The sequence below is a fragment of the Salarias fasciatus genome, chromosome 9 (assembly GCF_902148845.1).
Source record: "Salarias fasciatus chromosome 9, fSalaFa1.1, whole genome shotgun sequence".
NCBI lineage: Eukaryota > Metazoa > Chordata > Actinopteri > Blenniiformes > Blenniidae > Salarias > Salarias fasciatus.
In genome coordinates, this window is record NC_043753.1 from 21,050,956 (window position 1) to 21,062,859 (window position 11,904).

The following is an 11,904-nucleotide window of genomic DNA, read 5'->3' on the forward strand; positions in this document are numbered from 1 at the left end:
TAAAAAGTTATAATCAAATTCCGGTTTTTTTTGGGTACACCCTCGTATAATGTAATCTTAATTTTATTGCCATTATGCTTCCATTATGTTGTAAATGTATTCACCTTTTATGTTTTATTACACTGTTGAAATCACTGAAATGTTAGATTAATTACAGGCTTTTCCCTCATTCTCACACTTTAAATTATCGTTTGAACTTGATTTAGGAGAGCTGCAGAGATTATATTATGCTGGGCATCACTGGTTTCTTTCCCAGGAAGCCAATAGTGTGTCTGATTTTTGAAGAAAACCAGATATGCACAATGTTTTGCTTTTTTTTTTTTTCTTCTTCTTCTTTTGAGGACTCATCCTTGCAGCACTCAACTCTCAAAACAGAAAACATTTTATCCCGGCTTACTTTTGAGATTATGTCGCATCACTGTTCTTGATTTCGTACTAATCCACACAAGCTTCCACGGATCCGTCGGTAACGGGCTTCGACTTCAGACCGGACAGTCCTGCCTCACACTGCCATGCGACTATTCAGATGTAATAAGGTAGACCAAGAAACAACTCCGATACCTCGACGGCCTCCTGAGAGCAACAAAGACCCGCAAATTCATGACCCAAAACGCTGACCTCTGAATGCGTCACCATTTACCGGATACCACTGCTAATGCCTTCATGTTTGGCCCAGGTTATTATCCTTCCTCGAGAGAAACTGAAATGTATGCCCTTCATTTGTATGTATAATATGTTGATTGAGAAATTAATGTACAGTCTTTTATAATAAACAATTCTATGTACAACATGCACCAAATGTGTGTGATCATTTAGGAGGAAACGGGACAAAAAGAGGAAAATGTTAAATAGAAAAATCCGGTGGTTTATTGAGCAGACAGTCCTTGCAGATGTTTAAGGCCTCGGTCGTTACCTCACAACATTTGACAAGAGTCGGAAAAGACACGTGACTGTTTGGCGTTTGTGGCGTGGACGGCTCTGGAAGTGCTTCCGTTTGCGACGTGGCGCCGGCTGGGCCGGGTCAGGCCTCCCGGTGGTTACAGTACTGTACACATGGAGGGCTCGGAGGCCTTTCAGTGCTTTATATTCATTTCATATAATTCAAGATAGGAATTCCATTTTCAAACCGCACTTAATTTACATAAAGTTTGTTTATATATCTTTACTGATGTACATTTTTGGGTGTTGGATGCAAAAAGCCACAGAGACCAACGTGCTGCCGTCCCATCGTAAACCAGCGTTAAGGTGGCGAGAGCGGCGCCGGGGCGCTCTCCTGGGTCCACTCGGGCCTGAGGTGAGCCGTTTCGTCAACACGTAGCTGCCTGAGGCGAAGCTCGCCGGCGGGGCTTCACTTGTCTCTGGTGAGCACCATCTCGGTGAGCGCGATGAGGGCGTCGCGCTCCGGCGACGGCCGCAGTCTGCTGACCTGCCGGATGGCCTCCTGGCAGTAGCGCTGGGCCAGGAAGCTGGTCTGCTGGACGCCGTCGCTCTGAAACAACACATTAGATGCGATAATGAACGCTGGAGCTCAGATTTTCAGCAGCTGCGTATCTCGATCGATCAGACGTTTTACCTGAAGGACGTACTGCCAGGCTCGATCCACGTCTCCTTTGGAGCTGAAGCGCCTCATGATCATGGCGTGGAGCTCAGGAAACTGCAGAGGCAGGAGGAGGTTGGAGGAAGCCAGGCACGTCGTGTTTGTATCTTATTTTAATGCCGACGTGTCTCTCACCTGCTGACAGGCGAACAGCACCGGGCCCGTAGCCAAACCCAGCTTCAGGTCTGCGGCTGAGGGTTTCCCCAGCTGATTGGCTCCTGATGTGAAGTCCAGAACATCGTCCACCAGCTGCGGGGAAGGAAAAGACCCCAGATTTCACATCTAAACTGCACTGAACAGACTTCCTGCTCAGAGAGAAAATAAATAAATAAATCACCTGAAAAGCGATTCCGACATTTCTCCCGTACTGATAGGCGATTTCATGAACTTCGGGATCGGAGTTGACCAGTATGGACACCTCGAAAGAAATGAAAGTGTCAAACAGAAAACCAGAACGGTCAGAAGGTTCTCTAAGTCAAGGGAAGAGGAGACGCGTACTGCTTTACAGCTGTTGGCAATAAGACTGGCCGTCTTCTTGAAGGTTTTCTCGAGGTAGTGTTTGAAGCGCTCGTTCTCGTTCTCCTTGGAGCCCAGCTGCATGAATTCACCTGCAGGGGGCGGCAGTGTGGGTCAGCATGCTCACGCTATCAGTGACCGGCGGAACGGGCGCTGTGAGCGGCGTGCCGTACCTCGCACCAGGTCCTCGATCACCTGGGACAACACTTTGACCACAGTGGTGTTCCCGATGCGCGCCAGGGCGATGGTGGCCGCCGACAGGATGAAGTCTCCTGCTAAGATGGCCTGCAAGACACCAGATAGAGCACACATGATGGTTTTTTTATTTTATGTTTTACAATTCCATCTTGGACAAACACATTAAACTTTGACTCTGATCTTCAATAAATTCTATAAATGTTCATTTTGACTCTAATCAAGCGGCAGGTTGGCTCATTACAGCAGCTTTAAGTCCCGAAACGTCCTTCATTTCATCGACCCCATCCTGACAGACGACAGCAGATCTCGACCAGAATGGTTCCAGGACACTTCTCCATTCACCCTTCCTTCTGACAGAGGAAGTCTGTAACCACCGCATCCTGTTCACACAGCGGTGTGCAGTCCCATTATCTACACATCGAAGAGGTTAAACTGCAGTCATTTCTGACTGGACTGCTTTCCACGGACTTGTCTAAATGTTCAACAAACTCTAAATAATCATCAAAATGCTTCTTTTTTTTTTCCCCCTCAGCAGAGGAGTGCGGTGCAGCGAATGTGTGAATGTCTGGTGACAACTTCACCGCAATCTCACCGTGTGAAATTCATTTACTGAGGAGAGAATGGGGAAGTTCATTTTTTTTTTACACTTTATGAACACGTACAGAGACACTTGGTGTGAAGCGGTGCCCCAGGTTTGATTTCTGGGTTCAGCGGGGTTGTTTCCTGTTCTGTCATTATCCTTTCGTTCAGTGATCAGGCAGGTTTTTGTGATTTGTTCGACTCTGGGACTCGAACGCAACACAGACCAGCATCCTTCACACTCCAAAGTAAAAATCACTTCTTCTCAGATCAGAGGTCTCGTCAAACATTTATAAATATGGCACTAAATTGTAAATATTGTTTAAAACAATTTTATCATAATTTACTTTCCACATTTCACACACATTTGTGCCTTAAAGCCAGTTTGTGGAACAAGCTGGAGATTAAAGACAGCAACCACATTAACTCCAGGCTGCTTTAAACGCCGTAGAGTGCAGCAGCAGAACGTCTGTGACAAACAAGTTACTTTTTCAAAAATGCCAAATTTCTGAAATCAATCTTTTGTTGTTCAATATAGTTTAGATCAGAATAAGAAAATGTTTAGCTGTGCTCACACAGGAAACAACTGTTGGCACAATAACAGCGATTCAATTGCCCATACAAATCTGGCCCGAGGCCAAATCAAGCTGGTTTTTTGCTTTAGGCACAACCTCTGTCCCATTTCTCTCTTTTGTTTTACCTTCAGTTCCACCAGTCGACTTTATCCCTTAATATAAACAAACATCTTGTTTAATTGCATCTGTTTTCATATTTGATTGCTGTACGTTTGTTGTAGGTTAGATGTTTCTTCATCGGTCAGGCTCCGACTCAGTCCTGGATGTTTGCCGACTCGATCATAAGTTTTGTGAATTTTGACTTTATAAGTGGAGAGTGGGCTCTGCTCTGCGGAGGACAAATAAAGTCTGTCCCACTGTGGCCGTGCATTCTGTGGACTTATCTGCCCTGACAGTGGTTGAACTTTCTGCATGGAGTCTGCATGTTCTCCCTGTGATGAACTGTAGACCTGCTCAGGATCATGCACGCTGCTTCAGTGGACAAAGTGGTATTCTAATGAATGGGTGGAAGGTTTGCACTATCACCTGCTTGAAGAATTTAGTTCAATAAATTTTCTTTTTTCATTCATACTGTGCCAGGCACGATGAAAAGACAATGACATGACAGGAAGCCAGTTTGACGCTCTTTACCTTCCGTTCACCCCACACTTCATTAATCGTCCTCTTTCCTCTTCTCTTATCGGACCCGTCGATGACGTCGTCGTGCACGAGGCTGGCAGTGTGGATCATTTCGGAGATCATGGCCACAACCCTTTGACCAGGGAGCAGGTCTCTGCAGACACAACGAGGACGCACACAGCTTAAATACAGGTCAGGTGATTCTGGAGATGTATAACCGAGGCGTGGCACTTCTCGTCTCTGATCAGTTCGTTTGTCTGACAGGAAAATGCCACAATAAAACGGACATTCACCCGCTTCTGTTGCTGTGGATGTTCAGGGCTCGGGCCATCAGGACGACTATCATTGGTCGGATGGCTTTGCCCTTGCCATCAAAGTAGTAGTCGCATAGATTCTTGAGTTCTTCTTTGGATACAAACAACTCCTGCAATGAAAACTCAGTTTAATTCAGTCCTACTTTACCAAGAGCTTTCAACAGGCATCAAAACATCGCAGCTCAAAACCTGCTTCTTTACAAGAACTTTGAAAGTAATCTCAAGGTCACACAAACAAAGCTTAAAGCTTAGTCGATCACCACATTGACTGAACAAGCTTAAGTGTGAAACGCACGTTACCTTTTTGATGTCGTCATAAAGACTTGTTAGGTCTCTCTGGGCTAACATGAAGGGATCCTTCGGCTTCGCGTCGCTGTGCGTCATTCGGCAGCAGCACCATTGTTGTGTTGGGTACAGTAACCTTGACTTGTGTCTGGTGACAAAGAAACACACACAGCTGCCATTCCCATCTGCACTTAGGGTTAAAACAATCAAGAACGAAGATGCAGAGTAACACCAAAACTCACCTGATTAGAAATGAGTTAATGTTGAGAGTTTTTGGGTGCCTCGCTAAAGCCAGCAGCGGCTTCCCCTGAAAGTAAGGATGAAAAAATCAAAATGATGATGAACAATTCATTGATAAGCATTAGAACGATACAAGACTATTTTTACACAGGACCGAATGGACCGAGTATGTAAAACTGATCAGACCTGACTTCATTTGAGAGTAGTGCTCTGTGTGAACTGCTCATCTAGTCTATGGGATGGTTTGAGGATCTGAGGAGGTGTTCATCTGAGGACCTGTTCATAATCAGTACAGTTTGTCCTTAAAATTTTGAAAGGGCAAAATGGACTGAATAAAAAGGACTTCTTACAGTCATGGATTCTTTATGTCATTAAAGAAAAAAGCCAGTAAAAATGTAGCACGGATCACATTATTGAGTTAACCATTCAATACATTTACATCACATGTTCCAGCTTTAGTCTGGTTATAACAAGCACTTTTATTAAGGCTACTCTACAAATTGAGTAATTTTACTTTGCAAAGTGACACTGAATGAATGAATGGATTATGAACGACTGTGAGTTTTGCTGGACATCAGTGGGATTGAGAGGGACAGCAAGTCACGTCAAAGGCAGATTAGAGGCTGTCCAGTAAAGTCACAGCAGCTTTTAACCTTTCTGCCAGTAACGCCGGGGCGCGAGCACGCCCTGCAGCAAGTCAGCCAACAAATGAATGAAACCTCCAGCTGAATGGAGCTGCCGTGACGCTAGAAGCTGTAAATCTATAAAAAGTCATAAAATAAAACTCGCAGCCCGGAGAGGCTGCAGGTGGGACCGGCTGTCAGCCCGGCGGAACGTCTGTGACCTTCCCGGTGACTCACCTCGGGTCCCGGCGCGGAGCTCCAGGAGGACGTCCGGCGGCTCAGAGAGGACGCGGAGGCGCACGCTGGCCTGCCGCTGAAACACCAGACACTGTCAAACACGTTCCCGGAGGGGAAGTTAGTCCCCCACCTCCGGCACTGCCTCCACCACGGCGCCGCCATGTTCCCCGGCTGCCAGCATGGGGGACGGCTTATATACCTGCACCGGAACCGGAAGCTAGGACCGTGTGACATTTCATAACGCGGAAGTAAGGTCAACGGCATCAGCAGAATGTAAACAAACCGATCTTTTTTCTCATGCAATTTTCTCATTGAATAGACATCTATTTTTCTGTATATGTGCCTGTGGGGAATGTCGCACATGGGACGCGACTATGATAGATTACTGACAACGAACAAATCCATTTTATTCGCTCGAATATTACATTTATTCACTACATAATCTAGTAAATTACCTTACCTCTACAACCATTCGTTAGATATAAAACCTGTTATAAGATGTCTTGAGGTGTCCTCTTTGTGGGATTACTAATGTATAACCGAGTCACATAAGGAATATCGCGCTTCTTCTTCCACTTTAGTTAGAGATCAGCTTGAATTGCTAGTTTTAAACATGCATTGAAGCATCTATCCGTCTTCTAAACTGCTGCCGTGAAAAAAGTATATAATGAAGATATATTATTAGATGGACAAATATTAAACGTGCAAAAATAAATAAATAATAAATAAATAAAAATCCTGACTGCATCACTCAAACCAAAGTGTACAAGCATCAATTCAGTAATTTATAAAAATATCTTAGTGTTCACTTTGCTGACACTGTGGTTGATTTTAGACCAACACACTGCAGGACTTAAAGTCTTACAATGAAGTCATGCTTAAACACTTCTCTCTTTTTACAGTGAACATGTGTGAATATGTGGATCACCTACAGCGCTCTCATCTTCGCTCTAACAAGAGCATCAGCCTTCACAGCTGCATATGGGCCTGATGTTTGCCAAAGCACACAGTCTGAATGCCTCACTCCTGACGAAGCAGCATCAGACAGCGGGTCATCACAGCACACCGCCAAGCTCAGGTGGACCGCAAACACTTCAGAGCTTGCTCACCTGAATCAGTTCAGCGTGTCCTGCAAGACACTTCTAGGTAAATCAGACTCTGGTTTTATTCATCTAGATTAGAAAAACAAGATTCTAAACCTTTCTTTATATCTCCTCTTCAGAGACATTCCCAGTAGATGAGATTGATGGCAACTTTGTTCGCACTGTGAAGAGGTGCATATTTTCCAGATCCATTCCAACACCGCTGAAAGGCCCTTTGAGACTGGCTGCAGTTTCCAAGGTGATGAAGTAAAATTACTAATTATCCCGACCAAATACAACCAATTGATTCATATCTGGAATCTTTGCAATAGGATGTCATTGAAGGAATCCTAGATTTGAACTTCGATGTGACACAGTCCGATGACTTCCTGCATTTAGCAAGTGGGGGAAGACTGCTGACGGGATCCGTCCCACTGGCTCACAGATATGGAGGTCATCAGGTAAAACTGTATCTCTTGAATTCTAATGGATTACACTTGCTGCATACAAACCAAAATCAGATATTGACAAAGAACGCATACTGATAATAATGAACAGACCAGGCTGAATAATTAAATCATATGCAAATATTTGTATGCAGTAAAATTTCTGAGAGTTTGTTTTTCCTGTATTCTGCAATAGTTTGGCTACTGGGCAGGCCAGCTGGGTGATGGCCGAGCACATCTCTTGGGTCGGTACTCAAACAGGTGAGAACATTTTTTTTTTTAATTTAATGTCACATTATTTTTCAAAGTATTGATATTTGAGATGCACTGACCATAGAAGATGGTAAAAGTTTACAGTCTTTTAAAGGAGAGGTGAAACTTGGGAACTGCAGCTTAAAGGCTCTGGAAAAACTCCATATTCAAGGTGTGTTTCTCAGCTCTCTCATATGTATACAGAGGTACCTGTGGCTCAGTTGTTGAAGCAGGTAGTCTTTAAATCACATGGTTGTTGGTTCAGTGTCTCATCTCTCCTGTCAGTGAAGAGGGAAGTGACTGTGACCTTTCCTCTCACCTCAGGTCAGGAGATGGTCGAGCTGTGATCCGCTCCTCTGTCAGGGAGTTCCTGTGCAGCGAGGCCATGCACTCTCTGGGTGTTCCCACCAGCCGAGCTGCCAGGTGAGAATCAGCCTCAAACAAACCTATTTAACTCATCTGTGTGTATAACTGTAGTTTTAAACCTTTATTTACCTTTTTTTAAACAACCAATTAGCCTTTGTCGTTATTGGTCAGTGTTAATATCAGCGCAGCCACAACAGAAGGGTTTATTCATGAATTTAAGGTTGATCAGATAAGCAGATGAAGCTTTTAAACATTTAAGATGTATTTGGAAGTCTGCTAGATGTCGTTAAAGGTTTAATAACGAAGAAAAATATTTCTGTTTTTGTTGCATTAAATTTCATCCTCACTATTTTAAGCTTTCATCACTGTAGTCATAATTTTGCATATCAGTTTTTCTAATCTTTTTCTCTGTTGGAACGTTGGAATGTTGAAACATTTTTAGCAAATATGCACCTTAAGAAAAAAGAAAGAAATAATCCCGCATATTTTTCTATCTGCATGTGAAAACCTCAGTCTCAACATTTATTTTTGATGTGTGACCTTTTTGATAAGTTTAATAAGTAACTGTGAGCCAAATGATTAACATTTTTATGAACAAACAAGCGGGTGATTGTTGTGATACGTTGTTTTTTTCTGATACGTTTGTTTTTTCAGTCTGATTGTTAGTGAGGAGCCGGTGATGAGGGATCAATTCTACAATGGAAATGTCAAGAAAGAAAGAGGTAAAATTATACTAATTTTCTAATCACTGGTTTTGATTTGAATTTCCATCATGTTGTAGATTATCTGTTTGGGTCTGGTGTCACAGCTTTCTTCTGCTCTCTCATTTGTGTTTCCATTTGATATCCTTCACTCATATCCATTTAGTGAATAACTGCAGCAGGCAGCTGTGGCGGCCGATATTTCCACTGTAAATGTTTTACTACGATAAATATCCTTCCAACACGTCTTACACACTTTGGTCTTGTCTTGTAAGAACATATTTTATATTGTTTTCAGAATATAGTAACAGTGTGAGCTTAAAAAAAAATTCCTATTAAATTATTGACTGATGTCTGAGGAAATATTCTATAGTTATTGTGTTTGGTGTTCAGGCAGTTGAGAAATGTTTTCATTCTGTAACTACAAATTTTAATTTAAGTATTTATATCTAATATTCAGCAAAAAGCATGTTGCACCTAATTGTCCGTCGTATAAAAATCACCTTATCTATATATGTATATTATTAATTTTTCAGTCCAGTTGGGTTTTGCCGTGCTGTTACGCTGCACGTGCTCCCAGAGCATTCAGCCCACAGTGGTCATTTCAGCACAGGGGTAAGAAAAGTATGTGACACCGGATCCCCTCAGAGAGCCAGAGGTCACAGGAACGAGCAGAGGAGCTCCTGCCTTCTCTGATGCTGACAAAATTAGATCTTCACATCATAAAGAACACCAGAAGTCAGTAGTGGGAAACTCACTGCAGGCTGTTCGATGTAGCGTTTGACTTCACTGTAATGTTTTGGAAAATTAGAGGCTATAGAGAAAAGTTCCGCGGCCATTTTTAGACAAAAACTGGAAAATAATTATTGGGATGGACTGCTGTAGATAGCTGTTATGTTATGTAATGATTTGCATTATTAGTACGTTGGGTCTGCCTGTATGTCCTATTTTCTTACTTTTTTAGTTCTCTTACTTTATTCTTGCGTCTTTCCTCAGGAGCTGTTGTTCTCCGACTGGCCAAGTCCTGGTTTCGGATCGGATCGTTGGAAATTCTGGCTGAAAGTGGAGAAACAGATCTTCTGAGGTGAGATGTTAGATGATCACTTCATCACCTTCTGTTTTATCCTCTGACTTCCTGCTGTTTGCCCTGTGCATCTTCTCACTATTCTTTTCCTTCTTTTTCCAGAAAGCTGCTGAACTTTGTAATTGACGAGCATTTCCCTCTTATAAGTTCTGATGACCCAGAGAAATATCTGGTGAGTAATGACAGAACAGAAGACGGATATATCTGTGTTGATTTAAGCGATAACAAGAGCTCCGTGCACGCAGGTGTTTTTTTCCACAGTTGTGACTGAAACTGCAGGCCTGATTGCTCAGTGGATGTCAGTGGGCTTTGCTCACGGTGAGAAACAACCCAGAACATGTTATTACATAACCTGCACCAGCAATCAACTCACATCCCCACCTTTTTTTTAAAAAAAAAAAAAAAACAGGTGTTTGTAACACAGACAACTTCAGTCTTCTCTCCATCACCGTCGACTACGGACCGTTTGGATTCATGGAGTCGTACGATCCCGGTGTGTATGATACTGCAAGGCTGTGTCTCCACGAAACGTGAACATTCTGCTCCCATCAACCGTCAAACACAGTTCTAATGTTGTAGATTTCATTCCCAACTCGTCCGACGACGAGGGCCGATACCGTATCGGAGCTCAGGCGGACGTCGGACTGTTTAACCTGCAGAAGCTCTTGGAGGCTGTGAGGCCTGTGCTGACTCACACTCAGCAGGAACAGTAAGAATCCGGCCATGTCTGTCTGCATCCAGAGGCCTGAACCTCATTTAGAACAGATGAAACAATCATATCATTAAAGCGAATTAAAATCACTCCAACCTTCTTTTCTTTTAACATTTCAGAGCTACAGTGATTTTACATGGATACGCTGATGTTTACCAGAAGAGGTGAGCTTGAAGTAAAATATTCATGTCTTTTCTATGTATTAAAATTAATAGATTTGTTTTGTTTCTCCTTCAGGATTCACCAAATATTCCGATCAAAGCTGGGTCTTCTTGGTGAAGAGGAGGAGGAGGAGGAGGATCGCTACCTCGTTGCTTTTCTGCTGAAGGCAAGATATTTAGTGGCAAATTTACTGAAGTTAGTCTCTTCCTGTCTCTCTGTTGTTACGTGTGTTTTTGTGTCCTCAGATGATGGAGGACACACACTCAGACTTCACCATGACCTTCAGGCAACTCAGTGAAGCTTCAGCCGAGCAGCTCCGCAGCAGGAACTTCACACAGGTGGAGCGTTTCTTTGAAAATCAACTGCAGGATGAAAAAAGATCAAAGAACATGTGATTTTGCTCTTCCAGCTTCACAACCTCCTTTGAGCCAGGCATCGGTATTTACTGTGTGCTCTTAACATGGAGGAACTGTGGAAGAAATGCTGTTGTAATCTGTTTGGAGCCATCAGTGTTCTGATTTTGTGATATCTTTTGTTGCTAATAGCTGTGGGCTCTGGACGACCTGTCGTCTCATCAGTTCTTCTCTGAGTGGCTCCACATGTACCTGCTCCGGCTCAGCCGGTAAGTAAACCTCTTTAAGACATTTACTCTGTTTTTTCTTCTCTATATCTTATAAGTTCTTCTTTTCAGACAAATTAACGACAGTGATTTGGATCGTCAGCTCAGGATGAAAAGTAAGACCTGAAAAATCCAATATTTGACCTTCTGAAGACTTTGAAGTGACGTGTGTTTGAAACGCTTGTCAGGTGTGAACCCTCGCTACGTGCTGAGGAACTGGATGGCCGAATCTGCTATAAGAAAAGCTGAAGCCAATGACTTCTCAGAGGTTTGTGTTTGATAAAACAACTGAACGAAAAAAAGCCATAAGAAGTGTTGGTTTCATGCTGCTGTTGTTCGGCTGTCTGCCACCAGGTGGAGCTGCTGCACCACATCCTGTCTTCCCCTTTCGTTACACAAGAGACTGCAGAGGAGGCGGGCTATGCAGCAAGACCGCCACTGTGGGCGCAGAGGTTAAAGGTCAGCTGTTCTTCATGAGTGACAGATACTGAAACAAATAAACATTTAAAGTAAAGTCAAACTCAACCCTGTGTGTTTTTGTAACAACGTGAAAGTGACGGCAACCATCGTGTGCAACCCTCCGCACTTTAATTTAATCATAATCTTCTTTTATTTCACTTCAATAATTCATCTGAATGGACGAATATTTTCCCGTCGCTTCTTTCAGGATTTAGTTTCACGTTCAGGAAATAGAAACA

At 43.1% G+C, this 11,904-nt stretch overlaps 2 protein-coding genes across 5 annotated transcripts; one reads left to right on the plus strand and one right to left on the minus strand.

Moving 5' to 3' along the window:
• Window positions 1-850: 850 nt before the first annotated feature.
• pdss1 (prenyl (decaprenyl) diphosphate synthase, subunit 1) lies at window positions 851-5,979 on the minus strand. The gene is made up of 11 exons (XM_030099363.1): window positions 5,783-5,979; window positions 4,925-4,989; window positions 4,698-4,830; window positions 4,377-4,507; window positions 4,096-4,237; window positions 2,287-2,398; window positions 2,096-2,205; window positions 1,935-2,015; window positions 1,733-1,846; window positions 1,574-1,654; window positions 851-1,489 (listed from the first exon to the last, which is right to left on the minus strand). Exons 1-11 carry the CDS (start codon window positions 5,942-5,944, stop codon window positions 1,349-1,351), a joined length of 1,272 nt encoding a protein of 423 aa, XP_029955223.1. The 5' UTR covers window positions 5,945-5,979; the 3' UTR covers window positions 851-1,348.
• Window positions 5,980-6,014: 35 nt separating this feature from the next.
• LOC115394122 (protein adenylyltransferase SelO-like) lies at window positions 6,015-11,714 on the plus strand. Of its 4 annotated transcripts, XM_030099311.1 has the most exons (20): window positions 6,015-6,055; window positions 6,685-6,928; window positions 7,005-7,123; window positions 7,197-7,325; window positions 7,507-7,571; window positions 7,678-7,734; window positions 7,887-7,985; window positions 8,583-8,650; window positions 9,626-9,713; window positions 9,816-9,885; window positions 9,959-10,031; window positions 10,123-10,206; window positions 10,293-10,422; window positions 10,545-10,589; window positions 10,663-10,753; window positions 10,833-10,925; window positions 11,133-11,209; window positions 11,279-11,322; window positions 11,395-11,474; window positions 11,561-11,714. In XM_030099311.1, the coding sequence occupies exons 2-20, from the start codon at window positions 6,700-6,702 to the stop codon at window positions 11,681-11,683; spliced, it is 1,764 nt and encodes a 587-aa protein (XP_029955171.1). In that variant the 5' UTR covers window positions 6,015-6,055; window positions 6,685-6,699; the 3' UTR covers window positions 11,684-11,714. The 4 variants fall into 4 exon arrangements, with proteins under 4 accessions (XP_029955171.1, XP_029955172.1, XP_029955174.1 ...); XM_030099312.1 differs by lacking the exon at window positions 7,678-7,734; XM_030099314.1 differs by lacking the exons at window positions 6,015-6,055; window positions 6,685-6,928; window positions 7,005-7,123 and having other exon boundaries at window positions 7,296-7,325; window positions 7,668-7,734.
• Window positions 11,715-11,904: the final 190 nt, after the last annotated feature.

Bases quoted from the DNA above. Each gene is read 5' to 3' on its own strand.
- pdss1 (XM_030099363.1), bottom strand. From the start codon at position 5,944: ATGGCGGCGCCGTGGTGGAGGCAGTGCCGGAGGTGGGGGACTAACTTC. The intron at 4,508-4,697 runs GTAACGTGCGTT...TTTTCATTGCAG, and splicing joins TTTATGACGACATCAAAAAG to GAGTTGTTTGTATCCAAAGA. The intron at 2,206-2,286 runs GTACGGCACGCC...CGCCCCCTGCAG, and splicing joins GATCGAGGACCTGGTGCGAG to GTGAATTCATGCAGCTGGGC.
- LOC115394122 (XM_030099311.1), top strand. From the start codon at position 6,700: ATGTGGATCACCTACAGCGCTCTCATCTTCGCTCTAACAAGAGCATCA. The intron at 7,326-7,506 runs GTAAAACTGTAT...ATTCTGCAATAG, and splicing joins ACAGATATGGAGGTCATCAG to TTTGGCTACTGGGCAGGCCA. The intron at 10,207-10,292 runs GTGTGTATGATA...CTAATGTTGTAG, and splicing joins CATGGAGTCGTACGATCCCG to ATTTCATTCCCAACTCGTCC.